This window comes from Berghia stephanieae, chromosome 12 (genome assembly GCF_034508935.2).
Source record: "Berghia stephanieae isolate SIO BIC M18660-M18661 chromosome 12, UCSD_Bste_1.3, whole genome shotgun sequence".
Taxonomy (NCBI): Eukaryota; Metazoa; Mollusca; class Gastropoda; order Nudibranchia; family Aeolidiidae; genus Berghia; species Berghia stephanieae.
In genome coordinates this window covers 32,960,918-32,988,248 of record NC_088371.1, presented here as the reverse complement: position 1 = coordinate 32,988,248, position 27,331 = coordinate 32,960,918, and the positions used below count along the sequence as shown (strand labels likewise).

At 37.2% G+C, this 27,331-nt stretch overlaps 1 protein-coding gene across 15 annotated transcripts in view; it reads left to right on the top strand.

Moving 5' to 3' along the window:
* The first annotated feature begins 1,508 nt into the window (after positions 1 to 1,508).
* The window catches only part of LOC144957857 (uncharacterized), a 159,495-nt gene continuing 133,672 nt past the window's right edge, over positions 1,509 to 27,331 (top strand). For all 15 annotated transcript variants that reach the window (XM_078889341.1, XM_078889340.1, XM_078889339.1 and 12 more), the window contains exons 1-15: positions 1,509 to 1,624; positions 4,831 to 5,030; positions 8,265 to 9,012; positions 10,390 to 10,763; positions 13,718 to 13,781; positions 14,769 to 14,984; positions 15,744 to 15,871; positions 17,043 to 17,152; positions 18,783 to 18,887; positions 21,231 to 21,288; positions 22,925 to 23,099; positions 24,319 to 24,433; positions 25,359 to 25,549; positions 25,929 to 26,043; positions 26,933 to 26,999. In XM_078889341.1, the coding sequence (XP_078745467.1) occupies positions 5,024 to 5,030; positions 8,265 to 9,012; positions 10,390 to 10,763; positions 13,718 to 13,781; positions 14,769 to 14,984; positions 15,744 to 15,871; positions 17,043 to 17,152; positions 18,783 to 18,887; positions 21,231 to 21,288; positions 22,925 to 23,099; positions 24,319 to 24,433; positions 25,359 to 25,549; positions 25,929 to 26,043; positions 26,933 to 26,999 (2,473 nt within the window). In that variant the 5' untranslated portion in view covers positions 1,509 to 1,624; positions 4,831 to 5,023. The remainder of the gene's footprint in view (positions 1,625 to 4,830; positions 5,031 to 8,264; positions 9,013 to 10,389; positions 10,764 to 13,717; positions 13,782 to 14,768; positions 14,985 to 15,743; positions 15,872 to 17,042; positions 17,153 to 18,782; positions 18,888 to 21,230; positions 21,289 to 22,924; positions 23,100 to 24,318; positions 24,434 to 25,358; positions 25,550 to 25,928; positions 26,044 to 26,932; positions 27,000 to 27,331) is intronic.

The window sequence follows — 27,331 nt, the reverse complement described above, 5'->3', positions numbered from 1 at the left end:
TTCTCCCTATACTCAGGTCTAGAATGAGTAGCTTGAAGCGAATGGCGTTGTCCCTGTCGAAAAGAAATTGATTAGGATACTACCTTAAAAAGATTGCATACCGAACTCATCCTACTTTTTCAAAATTGCCGTTAGCTTGGGACCGACGTATAGATAGTATGCAGATGACGTCACTCAGGCCTTTGTTATTGTTTTCGCCATCCGCGTTTGTGAGTTGTTCTCACTAAGCTGTATTTACCAGACTATAAAAGTTCATGGTTACACAGAGTTTGTGTGTTGGTCCGTTATACTTCCGGATGCCAATGTTGTGAACTCCTTGGCCAAGCGCATTCTATCTATACTCATTTGCAGGTCTGAAAAACAAAATTCTTTTATAAAACCGTTTTTAAAAACCCACTTTCAAGATCTAATATAATATCTGTAATAGGACTTTAAAATGGACCACGTGTTCCTTTAAAAAACAAACAAACAATAAAATAGATTATATATAGCGCAACATCCACTAAATGTGCTCAATGCTCTCTACAAAAGGTCCATGACCAACAGCTTTTCGTAAAATGTAGAACGAGACATGACGCTGTTAGGCGATATTACATTTTTTTTTCCGGCAGAGACAACGTTGTTAACGACCAGGTACTCATTTTACACATGAGTACAGTGAGGAAATGTGGGTAAAGAGCCTTTTCCAAGTATGCGAGGCTCGAACCCAGGAACTCCGTAACCGAGTGTCATACCACAATACAACAAAGCCGCCCTTAAATCATAAATAACAAAACATTGGACATTACACTTTGCGTATTCTTTGAGAAAAAAAAAATTAAATAGGGGGGGGGGGGGGGGGGGGGGAAGAGACAGTTAAAAAAAGCGTATAAGAAAATTAAATAAAAATGAATAGGCCTAAATCAATTCCTATTACTGGCATATACCCGTTACAATCCACTCCTAATAATGTTTTATTTAATTCATACCTATATTTTCTGAATGTTTTCAATTAATAATAACTATTCTACACTGTACATATTATAATGATTATATCGTCTGATGTTCTTCTATGGTTTTCAATGAAAACCGTGACTACACCGTGTCGATTGCGCTTTGATTGGTTATGTAATTTATTTTCATTTCAAAGGATTAATTTGGTAAAAGGTAGGTGCGTAGTAAAGTCATTTGACCCTCATCCTCCAAAGGCATTTCGACTTCAGAAACCAACAAGTCGCAGCACAGCTCGGCGGCCCGTTAGGTCGAATTTTGTCCGGGTCAGAAGCCAAACGGCACTATTTTCTCCCTCTCTTTTCTTTTCCCTAGGTTGTTCTCCAAGGCTTTCAACTAACCTATTTATTCATCCGCATTTGATAAACAATTTGATTGAAACGGTTATAATTTTGATATTCGACTCATGTTTGATGCGAGGGTGTTTAACAACAAATAACAGCTGTAAATTTTAAATTCATTTTATATACCCATGGGTAATGACTCTAATAATACGACATTTAAGGGAGAACTAGATTTTGGCACACGCATGTTCAAAAAATAAAAAGTGAGTAAAAGGTTATCATGGCGTGGAAGAAGGGGAGTTCACCCGTTTTAGCCATGAAATTTCTAAAAATCTTTTCACATTGTAACGGTAACTATTCTTTCTAATGGAAATATTAAATAAAAAACTAAATAATTCCATGGACAGCGTTCATTTTTACTGCGTGTGGTGCTAATATTTTCTATATGGATTTACGCATTGCCGGTTTTTGGATGAATTTGAAACTCGATCCTTCCTCGGTCTCCCTCGTAACTAGAGTGGAGATTTCGCCCTTGTTCAACGAGCGATCATAACGAAGAGCAAAATAAGGGCTCGTTTGAGAGGGCTGTAGTTGAGCTGTGTCAATGATTACGTTTACATCCCTACAAATGTTTCAATTTATCATTTTATAACACCGCCTTTTAAAGAGTGCACTGTTCTGTTGTTGTCGGTGTCATCTCAACATCTTCCCCCCTCTCTTTCACTTGCATCTTTTTTTCTCCTACCCGTTTCTGATGAACTGAATATGAATATGGTTACTCCGTGCACATTGTCTTATCTTAGATCCATTATCTTTAGTTTCAGTTTCATTTCGTTCTTTGGTTTAATATTGTTGAATTTATTAAAGTGGAAATACATTCTAGATTTTATTAATAATTTAATTGATTAATTGGTCACAGTTACTTTTACTTTTACTCCAGTACAACAGAGGCAGAGTTAGTTAGAAGAGTAGAGTAGAGGTGCATCATGTTCTTTATTTTCACGATCGTTTTGTTGACAGGCTTAACACAAAGTTTTGTGAAACATCGAGTCTGTAGGAAATAGTATGGTCGAATGAAGGAGATAGTAGGTATTTAGTATGGATGGTCTACTATTATTTAAAACTTGGCCTACAAATAGTACAAACCACAAATCAAACTTCAACTTCAAAGTCAAAGATTGATCGATTACATTTAAAATTAAAATACCCTCATTTTCTTGGCAAAAACCTGGGCAGTTTTCGGGCCAACATTTTTATATAAATAGTACTATGATAAAACATTAAAAAAAATTTTTTTATGCCCAAAACTCGTCCTTCAAATAAAATTTTTTTTGCCAAAAACTCGTCCTTCAAATATTGACCGATGCGCTGTTCCTCATTTTGTCAACAACTCTCAAATAAACCTGGGACTTTGTGATTCCGATTGCTATTTATTGTCCATTTCACATTCGTAGAAATGGAGATAAATAAATTCTAGGTCCAAGTTCAAGGGCTGCGAGCATAGAGCTGCATCATCTGCAAATGATAGCATTTCCCTTTTGAGGACCCAACGGTGCCATATTGAACAGCTACCCATCACTTCTGGTGTATTGGCCTCCTTCTGAGGACGGTTCGAATGCAAACTTCAGCAATAGGGAGAAAAATATACCGAACAAAGTCGGCTTAGTCAGTGCAAGGACACAGCCTTGTTTCATGCCGTTGTGCATGGGGAAGGGTTCTGATGCTTCCAAGGGCCTACTGGCTCTGAAGGACTAGGTACTATGTGCTGCTATGTGGTCTTGTGGTATGACATTCGCTTTCAGATTGGAAGGTCCTGGGTTCGAGCCTTGGAAAGGGTTCTTTACTCACATTCTCTCACTGTACTCGGGTGTATAATGAGTCCCTGACCGTTAACAGAGTTGTCTCTGTCGGAAAAAATGTAATATCGCCTAGCAGGCATGTTTCGTTCTATATGTTACGTGTTGCTGTTGGCCAGGGACCCTTTGTAAAGTGCTTTGAGCACGTTTAGTGGATATTGCGCTATAAATGCTCTACTTTTTTTTTTCTGTTCTTGTTTTAATAGAAAAATCATCAGTGTGCATTGTTTGTGCACTGCTCATCCTGGGGACAGTGAGACGTTTGTCACAAACAAAGGGACCAAGATCGATCCTGGGGACAGTGAGACGTTTGTCACAAACAAAGGGACCAAGATCGATCCTGGGGACAGTGAGACGTTTGTCACACCCAAAGGGACCAAGATCGATCCTGGGTGCAGTCGAGATTTTTTTTTTCTGACCCCCTTGCCCACCCAGCAGTGATTGGGTAGCTGGTTCTGATAGATCTGGTGGAAGTTCTTTGTGATAGACTGGCGTCCTAGTCCTATTCAAAGGGTAGCAAGCAATTGCTATTGTCCGTTTCATGCTCTAGAACTCCAGCTCCATGGACCTGGTGGCTCTGAAGGAGACCTTTGTCAGGCTCATGCTAGATCCATTAGTGTTGCTTTTTCCTCAATCCATCTTTACGACTACTTTGTTCTGATTCTGTGCCTCCTGATATTAGAACCCACAACAGTTGTGAATAGGAGTCACCCAGGACCCAATTGTGTTGTATGCATTCATTGTCTTTAATTTGCATACATTTAAAATTGTTAAAGTGATTCTAAGCTGCTAGAAGCTGTGGACTGTTAAAAAGTATTGAACAAAAATGAATATAAACAGCTTCAGAAAAGAACAAAACAAACACAGAATGTTTTGGGCTCAAAACCCTTCTACTTCTTCGGCTAACGAAAAAAACAAATACATTACTACCAAGATTTTTCTTCTACATAGAGTTAGAGGACCTACCAGATTTCTTTGTCATCAATCTGGAATTTAGTATTGTATTTTTATGTTTTTATTGTTTTATTGTTGTTGGCTGAAGGGCTTTGATCCCAAAATATTCCATGTTTGGTATGTTCTTTTTTTAAGCTGTTATATTCATATTACTCATTAAAATTGTTTTGATTTGGGTTTTTTTGTTTTGTTTTTTAAATAATTGTTTTTAATGAGAGGGCCAAGGATATTTGATGCCATAGAAATGTAAAATGCACTCAAATTTGGATATATAGGAAATATATGGACATTAAAAGTAGTCCTTCAGAGTCAATGAGCCCATTAAACTGGAGTTTTTCTATAGTGTGAAACGTATAATAGCAATTGTTTGCTTCGCTTTGGATAGGACGCAAGTCTATCGCCAAGTACTTTCCACCAAATCCAAGAGATCCAGTTACCCAATCACTGATGGTAGGACAGGGGGTTCAGAAAAAATCTAGACTGCATCCGGGATTGATCTCGGTCCCTTTGAGCTATCAGGACCCTCAAATACATTTTAAAGTTGTTTACCACCCATTTGCAACTTGTGACGTAGAATAGAATATATTTTGATTTTAATATTAGTGTCTTGTCTCTGTCTCATCTTGAGTCAAATTAAGCTTCATGGGAGAGAGAAAAAAAATCAGTGGTGCTTAACTGTTAAATCTATGAAAATTTACTATACAAATTGATTTTTTTATCTGTGTCAAATTGATTATAATCACCAGATGCCGAGAACAACGCATGAAAGTTTGCTCGGACACACGAATTTGGATTTTGGATTTCCCTGTAAGAACAACAAATCTCATCATATCATAGTTAAGAAGTGAAAAGTTTGTGAAAAGAAGGAAATCAACTCGTTTGGCATTGATGAGAAATCAGGAGTTATCCTGAGCTAGTTGTTGGTAGAAACAGAATTAGATGGAAGGTAAGAAATTTTATTTTCAATTACCCCTTTGTTTTTATTGTTTGGCAAATCAGATTTTATATGGCGTTTTAGTTTAAATATTACTACAAGGCATCCCTATTATCTTATCCGTGGCTATTGATATTTTTGGATCGGAAGGACCTAGGTTCGAATCCTGCTCTGAGTGATGCTTAATAGAGTCATTGGAAAAGGCTCTTCTACTCACATTCTCTCACCGTACTCGGGTGTAAAATGAGTACCTCGTTGTTAATAGTGTCTGTAAAAATTGTAATATCGCCTAACAGGTGTCATGTCTCATCCTACATGTTAATGTTGCAGTTGGCTAGAGACCCCTTGTAAAGTGCTTTGAGGATATTAGTGAATATTGTGCTGAATAAAAGCTAAGTATTCATTTTTAGAAGAAAAAAAAGATACATAGCAGTTCAATTTTAACTTCAATTCATTCATGTTTTGTGGATAAAGGGGAAACCCGAAACATCCACAGTATTTGTCTTTGTTTGATAAATTGATGCTTATGTTTCAATACTTATCGCTTTTTTTTTTCTTCGAGCTTTTCAAGCAGCAACAAATGATTCTTGACTGCAATGATAATTCTTAGGTTAAATTAGGTTAAAATGGTTAAATTTGAGAACCAGTAATAAAAAAAATCCAAAATCGGAGGTTTTATACAGCGCAATTTCCACTAAACGTACTCAAAGTGTTTTACAGGGGTCCCTGACCAACAGCAACACGTAACATGTAGAGCTAGACACGATGCCTGTTAGGTGATAATACAATTTTTTCAGACAAAGAGAATGTTGTTAACAGCCAGGTACTCATTTTATACCTGAGTAAGGTGAGAGAATGTGAGTAATGAATCGTTTATAAGGACTCGACTATGCGCCAAGCAAGTCTCGAACACAGGACCTTCCGATCTTAAAGTGAGTGTCATACCACAAAACCACCTTACTGCAGAATACATTTTGATTATAAATGGGGGTGAGGTCATTGGAGGAGTATAATAGTAAAATTCTTCTGAACTCTTGGGTTTGAAACAGTGCTGATGATTTTCCTCGGATCCGTGGAAACTCGTGATTCAAAGGAAGAATTTCCTCCTTTTAAAATATGACATTTCCCTCAATCAAATGTACTGGCAGTGAGAGACCCACTGATGTTGATGTTGTTGTGGAACTTATCCGAACCAGGTGTGTGGTGGAACAAGTATGTAGTGCGGCTACGTGGTCTTTGTGGTGTGACACTCGTTTTCGGATCGGAAGGTCCTGGGTACGAGCCTCGCTCGGCGCAAAGTTGAGTCCTTGGAGAAGACTCTTTACTCACATTCTTTCACCGTACTCAGGTGTAAAGAGTACCTGACCGTTAACAGCGTTGTCTCTGTCCGAAAAAATCAATATCGCCTAACAGGCGGCATGTCCCATCCTACATGTTAAGTGTTGCTGTTGGCCAGGGACCCCTTGTAAAGCGCTTTGAGCATGTTTAGTGGATATTGCGCTATTTAAAAGCTCAATTTTTTTAATTTTTTATGTACAGTTTCCCACTTTCCAGAAGTTAGCTAGTATATTCTTGATGGTTAATCTTCTCCTTTTCTCTAAAAGTTGGGGTTGGTGTGCAGTAAAAATGTGGCTTAAAGGCAATCATACAAAATTTTCCTCCTTTTTCATTTTTTGTCACCATCAGCACTGTTTAAATCTCAAACTTGATCCCAAGATCGCGCAGTGGCATTGCTAATTCAGAAAAGTGAGTGGAGCAGGCACTTATGTTGATAATAGCAAGGAATTAAGTGAATAGGAAAGTGCCAGAAGACAACAGAGAATAAAAACTTTGCTCCGGCAATGGGGGATTGAACCCGTGACCTTACTGGTACGACAACTCCGCCTTGCCGAGGAGATTGTGACTCTACTGTATGAGCTATTCGTGTGGATAGCTCATACGGTAGATTCACGATCTCCCCGGCCGGGCGGACTTGTCGTACTAGTAAGGTCGCTTGCCGCCATGAAGTTTTTATTCTCTGTAGTCTTCTGGCACTTTCTTACTCACTTCATTTCTTGCAGTGGCGTTGGGAACTTCTTTGAAATTTCCAACGCTTGAGTGGGTTAATCTTGTATTTTTAAGACCACTGTCTGCATCTGTGGAACTAAAGCAAAATTTCCAACGTTTGAGTGGGTTAATCTTGTATTTTTAAGACCACTGTCTGCATCTCTGGAATTAAAGAAACATTTCCAACGCTTGAGTGAGTTAATCTTGCATTTTTAAAACCACTGTTTTTATCTGGGGAATTAAAGCAAAATTTCCAATGCTTGAGTGAGTTAATCCTGTATTTTTAAGACCACTGTCTCTGTCTGGGGAATTAAAGCAAAATTTCCAATGTTGGAGTGGGTTAATCTTGTATTTTTAAAACCACTGTCTATATTTGGGAGTCCCAATAGCTGAGTTGGTAGAGCACTCGCTTCGCACGCAAAGGAACCAAGATAGATCCCTGGTGCAGTCAAGATTTTATTCTGACCCCCCCCCCCCTTTCCACACCCAGCAGTGATTGGGTAGCTGGGTCTCTTAGATGTGGCAAAAAGTACTTTGCGATAGACTAGCGTTCTAGCAAAGGGTAGCAAGCAATCGCTATTGTCCATTTCAGGCTATAGAAACCGGGATAAACTCTGGCTCCATGGGCCTAATGAAGGACTACTACTGTTTATATCCGAGGAATTAAAGCATTAAGGCAAAATTTCCATTATTGATGATTAACTAAATTTTATCAAGTATAACACACTTGGGGTGGCGAAGTGGCGGAGTGGTTAAAGCATTGCACTGTGACCTGGAAGGTCCTGGGTTCGAGCCCTGCATCACGCACTTTCGTTTTTTTCTGTGGGCAAGATTATTAACCCCCAATTTGCTCACTTGGACAATATGGGTGATTCCTGTTGACTTCAGACATCTTGTTTGATGAATTATCTATATTCCTTATTGGAATGCCTAGGCGACGATATCTTATGATGTCGTGGCGGAGGGGCATAATTTTTTTTTTCTTTTTAACACACTTAGTATGAATGTTAAGTCGTTGACTATAAACAATAAAAATGACATAGGGTTAGTCTTAAATTATAATTATATGACAAATCAATTTCACAATGCATGAACAGTGATTTATTCCTTAAATTTGGGTTTGTCTTATGGTGAAAAATCGGTATCAAGCAAATCACTTAAGAGAAGACCTCACACATTTTACAATATTTCCTTCAACAGAAGAAGAAAGTTCAGTGTCACAAGAGTATAACATCCCTTGTGAGTCAAGATCATCCCCAAGTACTTCAGAGAACGATAGTGCTGTCAAATTGTCTCAATCATCATTATCATCATCCTCATCCCCTATCACAACAGTGTCATTACCAACATCATCATCATCAATATGCAAAACAAAATCCTCCTCTTTAAACGAATCAACTGATACAAAGACGAATGTACAAACATCATCGTCATCATTATCACATCCATCATTACCAGAATCGATTGATAATCCACAAGAACAGTATAAATTAGATGAGGCCAGTTCTCTGTTACCACAATCGACAGAGGCGGCCTCTTCTAAGAATATCGAAGAGAACAAATCAGAAAACAGAAGCAAAAGCAATTTATCAGTTCTTCAACGACAAGACAGTTCCCCTGCCATATCAAATCAACCTGTTGAACAAAGTAACTCTTCCTCACTGTCCCCTGTAAGTTCCTCCATCTCATCCGTCGCTTCGTCTCTTGCCCTTGAAGGAACAGGATCGTTGTCAACCTCCAGAGAAAAAAATGTCTCCGTGGACCAGTTCCATCGGCGTTTTAGTTTGGACAATGAGTTGAACTCTGATCGATCTTGTCAAAGTCCAAACCAAGAAAGCCCATACCTTTTGCCAGAGACGTCTGGTTGCAGGAGTTCAGTCCCTTTAGAGAAGAGAGGGAGAGGTAGACCTAGGAAAGAGGGATTAAATCCTTTACTAAGGAGGGCAGGGTGAGCAATTTTTATTTTTATTTTTTACCTTTTTAAAAATATATTTCCTTTTCTGGTTTGAATAATAATTAATGTGTGAGAGCATTTAAGAAGTCTTTAAATTTATAATATTTATGTCAGTCGCCCATTAACAGGCGGTTAAGAATTTTTTTTCTCCTTTTCAATGAAAATTTCATTCAATGCAGTTGTGTAAATTATTTAATTTTTGTAAGCAGTGGATGGATACCTATTCTGTCTCGTCTATCTTTGCTGTTTCTTCCATTCCACTCTATCGTTTATCCTCCCTCTTGCCTTTTACTCTCATTTCTAATGAAACCTGTAGGCTTGTTTCTTTTTGTTTGTGCAGTTGATTTTATTTATTAATTTTTTTTAATTTTTAAAAATCTTGTCTTTACAGTATTTTGTAACTAGGTGTGTTATATTCATATGTTTTGTATTTTGATTCTACCAGATCCTGCATCTTCTGAGAGTGATGCATATTTTATGTATGGATTCTAACTAGATACCTGGTTATGTTAGATTGCAATTTGCTTAATTCTCTGTTGAGAACTGTCTGCTTAATATTTAAGTTAAAACGTTTTTGTTTAAAAAAAATTGTATTCTAGTATCGGATTTTGCTTCATTGCTAGTTGGTATGTTTTAGACCTGTAAATTCTCAGTCAATTAACTGAAATCAGTCAATTCGTCAAATTCAAATATTTTTAAAAAGGGAAGAAAGAAATTAATAAAGAAAGAATTCATGAATCGTAGTCGATTGACTGTAAAGTTAACTAGGAATGTTCCACAGCCCCACGCATAGCTCATGGGCCGTTTATATTAATGATGGATATATATTGCCAAGGCTAAGCGACGCTTTTTAGAATTGCCGTGTCTGAACACACCCCAGTGTATTTTCACACAGCCTTCGTGAAATTATTTTTTCACTTTCGAAACCTGTCGTAGCCAATTTTAACTGAGCCGCCGAGCGATAAATTTCACTGTTTCGTCTAAGCCAAAATTGACCACATTTACTTGAAGGACAGGAAAAGTATGAGAAAGAAAAATTCGAAACACCGGAAGTTCTTATGTAGACACCTTCAAATCGAAAGTTAAATGATTGCTACAAGCACATCTCGATTACCTCATGTTGTAAACAAACTGGTTGACCGTTTCTAAGTTTCTTCACTGATTGGGTACCTAATTACAAGGAACAATGGTAAGTAGCCTAATTAATTCCCTCGAAATTTAGTTTTCTGCCATTGCTTTGCTCAAGTGAGCTTGCTGTTTACCTTTCATTTTGATTCTTTGGATTTTACCGCTACGACGAATTACGAAGAGTTTCAGTTTCAGTCAATTTTTATAGAGCTCATTTACAGGTCTAATGTTTTTTCTTCACAGATCCCGTGGAGGAATCACAAGAGGCTTAGGTCGTCCTTTTGGCTCCAGAGGTGGTTTAGGTTTGGGAGGAAGAGGAAGTAGGGGTGGCAGACGTGGCCGGCCCCCTTTCACTCATGCACACATTCCTTTGATCCCATCAACAACGATACGAAACCAGAAAGAGGGTTTGTCGTCGTCTTTTTCATCTGCTGAAGAATCCCCGTTTAAATTATCAACCTCACCATTGTTGTCTTCGTCCCTGTCATCGCCGTCCTCCACCATATCCAATATCCTGCCCCCGACTGGCATGGCGGACATCATCTCACAGCAACAAGCCACTGCCATCTCTACCACATCCGCATCGTCCTCGTCTTCTGTTGATGCTTTAAACAATGGTATTTAATTTTTTTTCCTTATTATTATTATTATTATTATTATTATTATTATTATTATTATTATTATTATTATTATTTGTTGTTGTTGTTGCATAGCCGCCAATTGTCACGATAAAGTGAGACTGTCCATTAGCAATCCGGAGAAATATATTATCTTTAAAAATTGGACTGTTTATGTGATGTGTATGGATTGTATCTTGAATGTCCCAGTATTATGCTATTTTAATGAGAAAAGGCTATAAATCTACAATTATATTATATAATAGTCCAAACATGCTGCTTTTTTGGTCATGACGTAGGCATGCCTACCGTCCCGAAATTTCCGGATTTGTCCCGGAAATTTGTAAAATAAAAATGGCTGTCTCGGAAAATACAGACGTTTACTTTTTGTCCCAGAAATTTAAAAAAAAATCGACCATTATACTTGCGCCGCATTATCATCCATACCACCACTACAACAACCATCACCACATTATCATCCCTACTATCAATACTACAACAACTTCCACCTCATCATCCCTACCACCACCACTACAGCAGCTACCAGCATATCATCATCCCTACCACAACTACTAAAAATACCACCACCACATCATCATCCCTACTACAACTACTACCACATCATCATTCCTACTATCACTACAACAACTCATCCCTACCACAACACTATTACAACTCACCATCCCTACCACCACCACCACTACTACAACTACGACTACCACATCATCTTCCCTACCACCATTACTACAACTACAATCACCACATCATCTTCCCTACCACACACAACCTTCACCACCGCCACACCATCACCCCTACCACCACTACTACAACCACCCGCACCACCAGATCATCAGCCATCAACAAACCATATAATTTGGAAATTGGTTAGCTATTCTCTCTCACAATGGTTGAAGAAAAATATTCTTTTGTGATCAGTCATTCTCATCAGTGGTCGTGTTATCTTGATAAGTTATCCATGTAATGTAATATTATTAAAACAGTGAGTGAGGATAATCCTTTTGTTGCAAGCAGATAAGTAATTACGCATACTTATAATAACCTTTAGCTCAATGTAACCATATTATTCTCTTGATATCAGATGTTTGACTGTCTTTTAAGACATTACTATTGCGCAACATATTGTTCCTGAAATGTGAGGTTTTATCCGTAAAATGTCCCTACCACCACTACAACATATGATATGACGTTGCACTGTCGTGCAAGCTCAAGTCTTTGCACGTTTTTTATATCAAAATATAAAAAAGGTTTTAATCATTATCTCATAATTACTTAGGTAAGACTGCAATTCATTTCATTGTGTGTTTGGGTTAGTCGTGCTAAACATTTCAATCTGGGCAGATGTGCTTGACATTTGCTTGTTAACAAACAAGATTGTGCGACTGTTACATGTCTCATATCAATTGTGTCAGCTGAATATATAATATGTCCCTGTGTCGTCGGCGAATGTTGGTTAGTGATGGAAAGGGTTACATTGACCGCAAATCTATGGCCCGACATTATGTCCTTTGATAAGCTGCTTTACATGCAATTTCCTACTCGACTCAGATGTATATGAGTGTCTGGCTGAGTCCTAGTAATCAAAAGGAAACCTAACAGCTAACCTGTAAGAAATGACATGAAAATTGGCTCAATTTGCCCTGATGGGGGAATACATGAAGCATGGAGCAATTCATTCCCCACATCTTGTGTGTGTGTTTATCAACCCTTTATAGGAAGTATATTATTGTTGCTTTTTTTGCCACAATTCCTTCCTTAATTCATCCAATTATATCTACTTTGCCTTTCACTTATCAAAAGACAGTCACAGCAGTAGATTAGAACTGGTGAGGATAGAAGAAAATCAAAATCAAAACGCAATTCAAACGGGGGGTTTTGTGTGATGAGTAGATTAATGGATAATGTCAATGGGCCTTTCTAAAGGTGCAGCTTTTATTATTTCATCAGCACTTTCATGTTCATTTTGACCACAATTTTAAAATACGAACTTTAAGATTAAGGTTTAAATGTTTGGGCATTGGTTGTTTTGATTTATCTGTATTTGAATTGAACATGGCAAAATATTTTTAAAAAACATGTTTTTTTCCCCAGTGTACACAGGTGCGCCCAAGTATCAATATTATGTAAAGCATTTTATCAGCCCAGCCCACCATGTCTCTTAAGCAAGATTAAGGCTTAAAATGTTTGGGCATTGGTTGTTTTGATATGTCTGAATTTGCACTGAGCAAAATAAAAAACGTGTTTTTTACCCAGTCTACGCCAGGCACACCCAAATTTCACAATATTATGTGAACAATTTTATCAGTCCAGCCCATCGTTCCAATACATCCAAATGTCACAATAACATGTAAAAAATCTTTATCGTCCCAGCCCACTGTTAAATAAGAAATCTTAACGAACTCAATGGTTAAAGGTTGTAAGTCTTCCATATGACATTGTGTCGACTATTTGATGTGTCACTGAATTTTTACAAATGTACACACCTGATAGATCACTGGTCTGTAGCACACTTAATCTAGTCAGAAGAAAAATACTCACTCCACCAAACAACAGCTATCACCATCACCACCACTGTCATCACATTTAACATCAACTTCACTTCCACCACAATCATCATCACCATCATCGTCATAATCATCATCCTCATCATCTGAAATTTGAAATTGAGGGTAGGCACGCCTGCATGACAGTGTTGTTGTCATCGTATTATCATTGTGTGAGTGGGATAGAAATAAGAATGGCTGAGGCTGCTAGATCTGTCAACCATTGTAAAATTAGAGATAGATGTGTATTTATATATATATATATATATATATATTATATATATATATATATATATATATATATATATATATATATATATATATATATACATTTGTAGTGGCTCCATAGAAAATGCATGGGTGATATTCATTTTGTAACTTTTACTCTACCAGGTCAGGGATCCTCAGGAGCCACCACTCCTTCCTTGGATGCAAATCAAAGTGGTGAAAATGCAGGGTAGGTTGTTGGTTTAATTTAAAAAAATGAAATTAAAACAGAAATTTTAAATCCGTATCGTGAAAATTTTTGGTAAATGTATCGATTTTGTTAGTTCGTAGCTGAGGTCTAAAGTTTGGAAGAATCTGAAAAATTTGTAGACTATATTTTGTTTAATGATATTAGTAGTACAGTGGAGGAAATTGTTTGGTGGATTGTGTGACTCTCTGTCGTCTTTTCTGATTTTGATTTACTTTGACTTCGACCAAAAAAAAAAAAAAAGTGTCTGAGCCATCTAAGAAAGAAATTTAGCCGTGTAAGCAGTGTACTAATCAACAAGATTTAAAAAATTCTTACAGTGATGAGTGGATATTAATTTATTATGGTTGGGAACATAACCAAGATAATGAAAAATATTGATGAGTCCAATGGAAAGATATCACTTCACTTATAAACGAAAAAGCAGCAAGGAGTGATAGCGATGAGTATTGATGGCTCAAGAGATTGAACAAGAGAGTGAGAAAGAGAGATCCAAAAGTGGAAGTTGTATATTATGTAATGCTCACTTAGACCTTTTCAGCTGATCAACTTGAGTGTTTTTTTGAGCTTTTATATAGCGCAATATCCACTTAATGTGCTCAAAGCGCTTTACCAAGGGGTCCCTGACCAACAGCAACATGTACCGTGTAGAACGAGACATGACGCCTGTTAGGCAATATTACAATTTTTTTCCAACAGAGACAACGCTGTTAACGACCAGGTACTCATTTTAGACCTGAGTACGGTGAGAGAATGGGAGTAAAGAGCCAAGGACTCAACTATGTGCCGAGTGAAGCTCGAACTCATGACCTTCCGGTTCCGAAAGCGAGTGTCATACCACTAGACCACATAGCTGCACAATCAATTAAGTTCACTACTAATTTTTCCATATCTGACTTCTAATTCTGGCAATTTTGGTTTGGTATTATGATATTATGAAATGTTGATAATATGTTCTCTCTCCTCCAGTCCCATTCATCTGTGTTCATTATGCAACTGTGGGGAACGGAGTCTCCTTGGTCAGGGTGAAATGTGGCGGTTTGAGCCCAGTCCGGGCTTTGATGTCTTCAAGATGCAGGAGCCCAAGCTGGTCCGAGGCGATGAGGAAGTAGACACTGCTGACCAGGATAAAGGGCCACAACCTACCACGTGGAGAAGATCCAGAGGACCCATGAAGTCTGGAAGGTTGGTTTTGCTTTTGAAAATTTTGTTGTTTATAATTGAACATTTATTTAGTTCAAAGTGTTCAAAGCGTTTTACATGGGGTCCCTCGCCGCTTACATATAGGATGAGACATGACGCCCTGTTAGGTGGTATTACTATTTTATTGATGGATCATCACATGCTACTCCAAGTCGACATTAATATTAATGTTGTGTACCAAGTTGTGTGTGTATATTTGGGGATATGAACAGTATAGTGAAACTGGATCTTTATTAAAACCTGTCCTTGTTTGTTTAGTTCTGTTATGTACTTATTTAGATATCATTAATTCTTTGAGTAGAGAGAGAAGAAGAAGAAAAAAAACAGTAAACGAGTTGAAGGGTTTTTGTATTTTAAAAAAAAGAAGAAAGAAAAATTAAGCTTTTATATAGTGCAATATCCACTTAACATTGAGGACGGGACATGACGCCTGTTGGGCGATATTACAATTTTTTAAAAACAGAGACAACGCAGTTAACGGTCGGGTACTCGTTTTACACCTGAGTACAGTGAGAGAATGTGAGTGAAGATCCTTATCTAGGGACTCAACTTTGTGCCAAGTGAGGTTTGAACTCAGGACCTTCTGATCCGAAAGTGAGTGTCGTACTACTAGACCACATAGCCGCACTATTTATATAGATAACAGCGTCCATTGTTATCACCTCATTTTCCCACTCATTGTGAGGACATTTCCAATTTTTCATGTACTTTTTTTTTTTGCTATTGTGACCCTATTTGCAGAGAAAGAAGTCGATCCCCAAGACAATACCAAGGAGAAGAAGACTCGTCTGGCTGCTCTGTGAACGATGAATTGGCCTTGATTGGTATACTGGATGATGCAGAAATAGCACAGCTCTATGAGCCCACAGGTAGGGTTAAGGGTCTTGTTCAGTACTCTCTCGATTATAGCATGCTGAATTCCAACATGTTCTGCAACACAGTATGCTGGAGCTTGGGGACTGAATTTTATCCATGTAATAAATCTTTAGCTCATTCGGTAGAGCACTCTCTTCACAAGCAAAGGGACCAAGATCGATCCTGGGTGTAGTCAAGATTTTTTCAGACCCCCCTGTCCACCCAGCAGTGATTGGGTAGCTGGGTCTGATAGATCTTGTGGAATGTACTTTGCGATTGACTAGCGTCCTATTTATATAGATAACAGGGGGTCTCTAGATAACAGCGTCTTCAGGGGGTCTTCATGGTAGCAAGCAATTGGTGTTGGGCCGAATGGCTCTGGAAGACTAGTTCACTTTAATAAACCGTTACCCCCCATGAGTATTGGATTTCAGCACACTTGAATTTCGGCACACTTTTTGGCTTCTCCTGAGACTGTGCTAGGATCAGGCATGTACTGTACTATAGAGGTGTCCCTTAAAAAAGAGAGCTCTTCCTTCCCCTCATAACAACAATGAAGCAAAAATCTCAGCTCAAGTCTGCGCCAGATTATTTTCAATGTGATGTATTCAAAGGGGACTTAAAAAAAAAAAAAAAATGAAATCCACCCAGGATCAAAGGAAAGTCTTTTTTTCTTCTTTTTTCCTTTTTTTTTGGATTAAAATTGCAAATTTTCTGCAATAATAATATTAATAATAAATAGATTTAGTGAAATTTATGATTAAAAAATATTTTTTTTTACCTTATAGATTATGATTTGTTCGTCGGATTTTTATTTAATTTTCCCCCCTGTCATAATATTAACTTTTATCCTAGAGCTTGTTGGTTATTTCATGATTATTATTAATATTATTATTATTATTATTATTATTATTATTATTATTATTATTATTATTATTATTATTATTATTATTATCCTCATCATCATCACCATTATTATTATTATTATTATTATTATTATTATTATTATTATTATTATTATTATTATTATTATTATTATTATTATTATTATTATTTCCTCATCATCATCATCACCATTATTATTATTATTATTATTATTATTATTATTATTATTATTACTTTATTTTGTTTATTTATTTATTTTTTATTTTACTTAATTTTTCTTTCTGACTATTTTTCCCTCAGGTCATGTTTGGGTCCACTATTGTTGTGCTTTGTGGTCAGATGGAGTAACAGTTGGAGAAACTCAGCAGTTGGATGACGTGGACAAGGCTGTTTACAAGGCTATGTCACAGGTACTCCATTTGTTACTTTTGATGGGACTTGATAATCATAATAATGATAATGTTATTTATATAGCGCTCAACTTCCACATAAGTGCTCAGCGGTGCTTTACAACATGCTTTCTGTCTTTGTCTTGGAATGAGATTAATTGGTTTTGTCCATGCCCTGGCCATATACCATAGCTGAGAGGGAAACAGTCAAATGTATAGTTAAGAGTTTTGGGAGATGATATTTTTTTCCTTGTAAATCATCTCTCTGTTATGCACTGAATTGTTTTGTTTACATATTATATGATTGTAAACATTTGAGTTGGGACTGTGCTCATGTCTGGATGAGACTTTTAGGTGATCTCAAACTAAGTACTTTGATAGTGTGCTCTTGGAATCTACATCTGTTTCCTATTTGAACCAATTGTCTTACCGTTTCTTGGGTGCTTTAATTGTAATTCTATAACTTTTTACTATCCCATTTTCTCCCTTTTTACTGGTGCTGAAATTACCTTAATATGTTGCTAACGCCGTAAAACCCTTAAAGACAAAAACATAACCTCCATTTTTTTACGGGAAATGTCAGGTCTTTGTAGCATGTTGGCCAACTGTCCCGATATGCCAAATTGGAAAAAAACAAAACAAACTAATAAAAATTTTTTTAATTGTTTATATATATGGCAATGACTATTGCTAAACCCAGGATTCTGACCTCCCATTGCGGGCAGGGAGGTACATACTGTGTCTTCTATCTCCTTATATCTGTTTTCCAACATGCTTTCTGTCTTTGTCTTGGAATGAGATTACTTGGTTTTTTCCTGGCCCTTGTCGGAGTCCTGGCTGGGAGGGAAACAGTCAAATGCATAGTTATTGTTTTGGGAGATGATATTTTTGTCCTTGTAAATCATCTCTCTGTTATGCATTATTATATTTGTTATTTTTAATGAATAATGTAAGCATTTGAGTGTATTCCTCTTTGTTGGATTTTGTGCATGTGTCCGGATGAGACTTATAGGTGATCTCAAACTAAGTATATTGGTGGTATGCTCTTGGATTCTACATCTGATCCCTATTTGTTCCCAGTTCCCCTTTGTCTTACTTTCTCTTGGCTGCTTTAATTGTAATTCTAGAACTTTTTACTATCCCATTTTCTTCCTTTTTACTGGCGCTGATATGACCTTAATGTGTTGCAAGCGCCGTAAAATCCTTAAAAAACAAAAAACAAAAACCCAGGATTATGCATTATTTTGTTTAGCAAATTTAATAAAAGGAAGAAAAAGAGCTCTAATCTAGATTATACTGTATTATAGTCCATACATACTGGTGTTTTTGGGTCATGACAGTATTGTGTGTTAGGGTGTCTCTGTATTAGCTGTTTGAAAAGTTGGCCGTTATGTTGTGCAATTATTATTCTTTGTCTAGCAGTCAAGGGACTGAATTGGTAGATGATGAAATAACTTAATTTACCCTCATCAAATGCTTTGGTAATGACATCTCATGAAGCTGTATGAAACGGTGGAATTTTTTAAAAAGTGCTGCACATGAAAAGAATTAAAATTATATTAATGAGCAGGGGATTTTGACAAATCTACACAGGCATATTTTTTTAGAAAAAAAAAACTTGTTGAAATATGAAATGTCTTCTTCCTTCCAGCGTTGTTCTTACTGTAAAAGGTTGGGAGCCACTTTGACATGTCATGTCCCTGATTGTGGAAAAAGATTTCATTTTCCGTGTGCGTCTGCTGGTGGATGTTTTCAGGTAACAATTACTATAATCTTGATGATTTATAGAGCACATTATTTCCACTATGTGTGCTCAAAGCACTTTACTGCACTTTGTCAAAGTCATACTTAAAATATAATCCATTTTACTTCTCAGAGGGGAACAAAAGTCATGATCACTTAAATTATCCTTATAAATTATTGGTTTGCCGTGAATTTCATTAAAGCCAAAACAGTGTGTGTGTTCCTGGCATGAAATTTACCCTTTTATGGCGGCAAATAGAAAATGCTAGTATTGTAAGAAAAAGAGAAATAGTCACCATTCAGAGCCATAAGGCCGATGGAGCCGAATTTAACTGGTTTCTATAGCATGAAATGGGCAATTTCTATTCTTTGGATATGGTGCTAGTCTATCTGAAAGTACAGTCTGACACATCAGAATCTAATCATTGGGTGGACGGGGGGGGGGGGGGGGGGGGGGGGGGTCTGAAAAAATCTCCACCTCGAATTTATCTTGATCCCTTGTGCCTTGTGTGTAAAGCGAGTGCTCTAACAACTCAACTGTTGGGACCCTCGGTGTATTTTTGTAGATGGGGTCAAAAATTTGAATTTCTATGGAATTTATATACAAGGTTGCCAATTTTCCGTATATTTACGGAATTCAGTATGTTATAAACCCTCAGTGCATTTTCCAATCACCTGCTATACGGAAATAGCCCCGGAGCATACTCAATGTCTCAATTGTTTCTATGTTATATGTTTGTGTTGAGAATATTGGCTATTAAGCTTAACTGCTGGTCAAGTAACTTCGCGATGGTTGGTTGGCGACCGAGCCCGCGATCTCCAGAAGTGGGTGAGAGAGAGTTCTAGAAATGACCTGAGTTTGATACGAATATTTTTGTGTTCGTGGATAGCTCACGCGGTAGAGCCACGCTCTCACCTGCCAGGCGGAGTTGTCGTACCAATAAGGTCGCAGGTTCAAACCCCACCACCGCCGCGAAAAATTTTTATTCTCTATTGTCTTCTGGCACTTTTCTACTCACTTCATCTCTTGTTGTTACGGAAATAACAAGCAAGTACATAATGTCTTTTTACTGGAGTTCAGCACCCGGAAATGGGGCACTCAATGTGTCTGTGTAAAACTTCAGTAAATGTTTGCCTCCTGAATTGGCAATCCTGTATATTATATTGGGCAGGTCTGAGGAATAAATAGTCTTTCAGCCCTCTCCTGCATTGTAGCTTGTTACTCAAGCATAGCAGCCAACTGTCGTGATAACTGGCTATGTGGTCTTCTGGTATGACACTCGATTTCGGATTGGAAGGTCCTGGGTTCGAGCCTCGCTCAGCAAATAGTTGAGTCCTTGGAAAAGGCTCTTTACTCACATTCTCTCATCATACTCAGGTGTAAAATGAGTACCTGGCCATTAACATCGTTGTCTGTATCGGAAAAAATGTAATATCGCTTAACAGGCGTTGTGTCTCGTTCTATATGTTATGTGTTGCTGTTGGATAGGGACCCCTTGTAAAGCGCTTTGAGTACATTTAGTGGATATTGCGCTATATAAATGTTCTACTTTTTTTTTTTTTAATATCGGGACTGTCCAGATTGGCAATTGGAGAAAAACAAAACTGAACTGTTTGTGTGTATGTGTATGTGTATGTGTATGGAAATGACCCTTGCATGTACCAGGATTATGATTTTTTTGACTATCAAAATTAAAACAAGGAACTAAAAAAGCTCTAAATCCCGATTGTATTACACACTAGTCCATACATACTGTTATTGTTGTTTTAGCGGGTGGTTGGATGGGAGCATCACCCTTGAATCATATACCTATGATGTTCGCATGGGTGTACGATCCGATAGTGATGTCGTTTCTTCTTCTCTTTACTAGCCTATCCTGCTTCTTTGGTTTGTTGTGATTGTATTTTTGACAGGGGATTTTTTTTTTTCTGTAAATCTTCTGCCTGTTTGTTCTTGGTTATTTATAATTTAGCTTATGATATCTTTAGGTTATGATTTTGATTTACATTTGTACTATTTTTGTTAGATTGCTTGTTTTTTTATTTCAGCGGTCTCTCATATAACCTCAATTGTGTTGGAAGAGACCTAAAGCAACAAACAAACAAAAAAAAAATTGTTGTTTTGGGTCATGACGGTATTGGGTGTGAGAGTGTCCTGTTTTAGCTTTCTTTCATAAGTTGGTTGCTGTGCTCAAGGGGTAATTGATATATTGGAAGTTAATTGAGATATAGAATATAGAGACATAATGCAGGATTTTCAGAGATTATTGAATTCTTGATTCATCCGCCTGGTTGAACTCTCAAAGAGCGATGCTAAAATTGTCAACTATTTTATTTATTTCTTATATTCCAACAGGATATGAAGACGTTATCACTATTGTGTCCTGATCATTTAGACCAGCTGGAAACTATAGGTCTGTATGCAATGGCACCTTTTTGACTTGTCTAGTGTTGTGTTTGTTTTGTTTTCATTCATTCATTCATTCATTATTATTATTATTATTATTATTATTATTATTATTATTATTATTATTATTATTATTATTATTATTATTATTATTATTATTGTTATTATTAGAGAATATGAAAATGCCACATGTTTTATTGAGAATACTTGGATTCATGTAATTCTTTGCTAAAATATTCTAAAGATCTGGGTGGGAACCCTGATTCCCTTGATGGGAAAGAGGTCACTTGCTATGTCTTCTAATCCCCTTTATCTGTTTTCCCTTTCCATGTTGTTCTCTGTCTGGATTGAGATTGCTGTTTCTTTCCTGGTCCAGGTGGGGATCATTAGCTGGGAGGGAGACAGTCAAATGTTTAGTCCCTATTTTGAGAGAAATTTTTTTCCTTGTAAATCATCTCTCTGTTATTATTTTGTTCTGTTGTTATTAGTTTTGAATACTGTGTACTGGGTGGGGATCCTAACCTCCCATAGCGGGCAGGGAGGTACATACTGTGTCTTCTATCGCCTTATATCTGTTATCCAACATGCTTTCTGTCTTTGTCTTGGAATGGGATTACTTGGTTTTTTTCCTGGCCCTCGTCGAAGTCCTGGCGGGGAGGGAAACAGTCAAATGCATAGTTATTGTTTTGGGAGATGATATTTTTTTCCTTGTAAATCATCTCTCTGTTATGTATTATTATATTTGTTATTTTTAATGTTTAATGTAAGCATTTGAGTGTATTCCTCTTTGTTGGATTTTGTGCTTGTGTCCGATGAGACTTATAGGTGGTCTCAAACTAAGTACTTTGGTAGTGTGCTCTTGGAATCTACATCTGATCCCTATTTGTTCCCAATTCCCCTATGTCTTACTTTTTCTTGGGTACTTTATTTATAATTCTAGAACCTTTAACTATCCCATTTTTTTCCTTTTTACTGGCTCTGATATAACCTAAATGTGTTGTAAGCGCAGTAAAACCCTTAAAAACAAAACAAACGAATACTGTGATTGTACTTTGTAAACGTTTGAGTGTATCTTTCATAGCTTACAGAATCCTTTGTGCCTAGATTTACCTTTTAAGTAATGTCAAAATAGGCACATTGATCGTGGAATATTCTGTTCCCTAAATAAACTAGTCCCCTTTGACTTCCATTTCCCCCTCAGTGCTTTCAATTTCATATCTACAACTTTCCTCTATCATCTTCCTTTTTACTGGCGCTGAAATGACCTAAAAGTGTCGCAAGCACTGTAAAAAAAAAACCCTAAAAGTAACATTCCTGATTAACCCTTTATAACTTTCAAAAATATTTACAAAAGGTTGCCAATTTTTCATATATTTACGGAATTCAGTATATTATAAACCCTCCGTATAGTTTCCAAAGACCCACCACACGGAAAAAAGTAAGTACAAAAGTCTCTTTACTGGAGTTCAGCACTCAGAAAGAGGTTGGTCAATGTGTTTGTGTAAAAGTTCAGTAAATTTTGGCCTCCTGAATTGGCAGAACCCTGTTTACATCATTCCAAGCATTTTCTTTTCTTTTTTCAAAAACCTTTCCTTCACAAGATTAGAGATGCAAAACTCAAATGTCCGTGTTTCTTTCAACAGGTGATCCGATCCCCTGCATTCAGTGTGGATCCATAGGCGACATCAAGGAGCAGCTGTTTTGTACCAGTTGTGGTCACCACTACCACGGGAACTGTCTATGCCCTCCAGTAGACATGAAACCCATTGTGAGGGCAGGATGGCAATGTCCCAATTGTAAAATATGTCAGACTTGCAGGTAAGCTGTATTGATTAATCCTTTAATCTTTTTAAAAAAAACAAACCGACCGATTGGAATCTTTGAAGGTAAACATCACACAAGTTCTCTTTCCAATTGCCCTACAATGAATATTTCTTGTGAACTTGGCCCTTACATGATGGACCACTGTAGCCTTGGCCTAGATAGTTCTACAGCGTATTGGACAGGATTCTTGGAAAGACAGGAACACTTCAGATGCATTTCACAAGGATAGAGAAATACCCCAGGACAATCCTATTGTGATAGAGTTGATTCCTTAACAACACCCTTAACTCACTCATTCCTATTGATTTTTGCTATTTTTCAAAATTGGAATAAAATGTATTAAAAATGAGCATATGCATAGATATTTATATTTAACTACCATTAAGATGTAAAAATTAAGAACATTAGCTTTGATAGTACGCCTATAATTTGTCTCAGAGAACTTGACTTGACTTGACTTTTGCCTCTTGGCTCCTGGCGGAGCATAGGGTCTCAACAGCACTCTTCCATCTTCTTCTGTCCTTGGCAGAGACCTTTGCCTCACTCCAGGTAAGATTGGAGAGATCAAATATTGGTGAAGGCTTCTCCTCCAAGTCTGTTTTGGACGACCCTGTTTCCTCTTGCCCTGTGGGTTCCATTCGAGAGCCTGCTTGTTGTCTCAGAGAAAAATGTAATAAATAGTCATGGGGTAAAAGTAACCCCGGTATACGACAGATATAGTTGGTGTTAGGGTTGAGTGAGTTAAGATCAACACCAGTTGAGGGTTCCCAAACTTGCTGTTCTTTATCAAAGTGTGTTCCATTGATAATGGATAAAGTCAGCCTTTGCTTAAATAAAAATTAAAAATAAAATAAAATTCCATTATTCATCCCATAGGGGAAATCTGTCTTCTAGGGTCTATTCCAAGGGAAGACTGGAATAACCCAGGCGTCAGCCGCAAATTGAGCTAAAGCGAGGTGACTTGCTCAAGGCCACACAGCGTAGCGGTGGGTGATCGAACTTGATACCTTTCGGATAGGAAGCAAAGGTCGTACCGCTGAGCCACACTGCCCCCAAAGTCAATCAATCTTTCTGATCTGGTGGTGTTGACTTTATCATGATTCCATTGAATCTATTCTTAGTTGTGTTATATTCTATTTAATAAAAGTATTTATATGTATATCTACCAAGCTTTGAATGCATTTGGATTTTATCCCTCTCTCTCCCTCCTCAGAACGGCTGGTGAGGACAGCAAGATGTTGGTGTGTGATAAATGTGATAAGGCATATCATACCTTCTGCCTTAAACCTGCCATGACTACAATACCCAAGAATGGATGGAAATGCAAGGCAAGTTCTAATTTAATTCAATATTTATATTTAAAAAAAAAACAACAACAGAAAGCTCTTTTAAAAACCTCAAGCATTTATAAAGCGCACTATCCACTAAACCTGCTCAAAGCGCTTTACAAGGGATCACTAGCCAATAACAACACTTGACAGACATTTTCCCGATTTTGATAGCAGAAAAAAGTTTCATCATCATCATCGTCATCATCATCATATCTTGGATCTAAACACCAGATTTTGTCCCAAAATTTTCCAGACTTTTGTTTCTGAAAAGATTGCAAGTGTGCTATTCTATCATCTTCCTTCTTAATGGTGCTTAAATGAGCTAAAAGTTGCCTGAACACCGTAAAACCCCTCATTTGAATTCATCAGTGCTGATGGTTTTCCTCGGATCGGCGGAAATCCGCGATTTTTGTGTCAGAGGAGGAATTTCCTCCTTTAAAAAATGACATTTTCCTCAATCAAATTTTCTGGCTTTGAGAGATTTGATGTGTAGTGGAACAAACTGATGCAGCTTCCCCACTATCCAGAAGATAGCTAGAGTAGTTTATCTTCTCAATTACTCTAAAAGTGGGGGTTGGTGAAGTAAAAATGTGGCGTAAAGAAAACAATTCATAATTTTCCTCCTTTTTCCCTTTTTCTCACCATCAGCACTGATTCATCCTTTTGCAAGGGAATTTTAAATGTTGCCGCACGAAGCTCAGAGAAATAAATAATGTGAAATTGAATGTCAGCTTCAATTTAATATATGAAAACAGATAATACAGACGTTTTGGTTTTCCCTTTTATCAACAAAACGGGATGAATGAAACAGTACAGACGAATGAGATACTGAAATTAAAGATTACATTCTATTTCAAATTGTTATTTATTCCTTTTCCAAGGGAATTTAACTAAAATGTTTTTTTGTTTTTGTTTCTTTCAGAACTGTCGAGTATGTACGGACTGTGGCTCAAGGACTCCGGGTAGCGGCCCTTCATCTCGCTGGCATCTCAACTACTCTGTCTGCGACTCGTGTTATCAGCAACGAAATAAAGGACTTTGCTGCCCGTTGTGTGGCAAGGCCTACCGTCACTTCCACAACAAAGCTATGCTGCCTTGCATGCTCTGTAAAAAGTAAGTAGACAAAGATATAATAATCTCTTTGTCCTTACAGCTGGATTTTATCCCAGTTTCTATAGCGTGAAACAGATGATAGTAATTGCTTGCCACCCTTTGCATAGGACGCTAGTCTAACCTTTATTCATCCCAAAGGGGAAATTTGTCTCTAGTTTATTCCAGGGGAAGACTGGAATAACCCAGGTGTCAGCCGCTGTGCATCGCCGCAAATTGAGCTTGGGCGAGGTGACTTGCTCAAGTTCACACAGCGCAGCGGCGGGTGATCGAACTCGATACCTTATGGGCACGAAGCAAAGACTGTACTGCTGAGCCATGCTGCCCCCTTGAATATGTGCCCCTTATAAATATAAACCTTTGGTTCTTTTTTTTTTTATAGGTTTGTCCACATAGAATGTGATCCCTCCATCAGCCCTAACGTGTTAACCAAGAAGGAAGGTCTGCCTCAGGATTATGTCTGTACAGTGTGTAAAGAGGTGGATCCTGATATGATGGTATGTGTGCTTGTTTGTGTGTATGTGTGTGTGCATGTTTGTGTGTATGTGTGTATTCTTGTTTGTGTGTATGTGTGTGTGCATTTGTTGTTTCAAGGTTGCCAATTTTCCGTATATTTACGGAATTCAGTATGTTATAAACTCTCAGTATATTTTCCAATCACCTGCTAAAGGGAAATAAAAGTAAATACAATGTCTTTTTACTGGAGCTCAGCACTGAGAAAGGGGTCAGCCGATGCGTTTGCTTAAAAGTTCCGTAAATTTTTGTCTCCTGAATTGGTAACCCTGGTATGTTTGATGTTGGTCAGTCGGTTAATTGTGCATTTTTAAAAGAGGAAATCACTAAATTTAGTACAGAGATAGGCGGACTGGACTGTATGGAAGAAATATGGATGTGGAGTTATTGGGTGTCGACCCCTGGTGCTCCTGGTTGCTTATTTTTTCTTTTGTGTGTGTGTGTGTGTGGGGGGGGTTATTATGAGTATTCATTTTATTCAAGCCATGTGGTTTTTTTTTGTTTCCACAAAAACTAGTAATAAGATCTTAATGAGTTTTTATGAAGTGTATAGAAAATATTCATTTAAAAAAGTTACTTAAACTCTATCTGATCAAGTTTTATTTCTTGTTATGATCATTATTATCATCATCATCATCATCGTCATCATCATCATCATCATCATCATCATCCTTCTCCTTCTTCTTCTTCTTCTTCTTCTTCTTCTTCTTCTTCTTCTTCTTCTTCTTCTTCTTCTTCTTCTTCTTCTTCTTCTTCTTCTTCTTCTTCTTCTTCTTCTTCTTCTTCTTCTTCTTATTCTTCATCCTTAATTCCTCCTCTACATTTTTTATTGCATTGCACACCTCCAATATTAATTCTGTCTTATTCTAACAGATGGACTTTGAACAGTTTACATCTTTCCATCAAGTCATGTCAGAGGAATCAATGGAGAGTTTTATGAGTGAGTAGAGGATAGTTTCTTCTCTGTCTTTCTTTGAATATAAGAAAATACACATTTTATCCTGTTTGTTTCTTGTGACAGATTTGCACTCATATAGTTAATGTTTTAATTACAGCTAATGTAACATTGGAAAATTGTTTATTATTATCCATATTTATTTTATTGGGGGAGGGGGTTGGGGGTTAAAACGGCATTTTAAAAATTTAACTGTCAAGTGTATATAGTGCTTAAAACATTTCTACATGTAGACAACACACCAATTTTGAACAGTCATCTTTATTAGACTTTAATACTAGTTACATGCTCCAAACCAATCCAATTTATTTTATTGC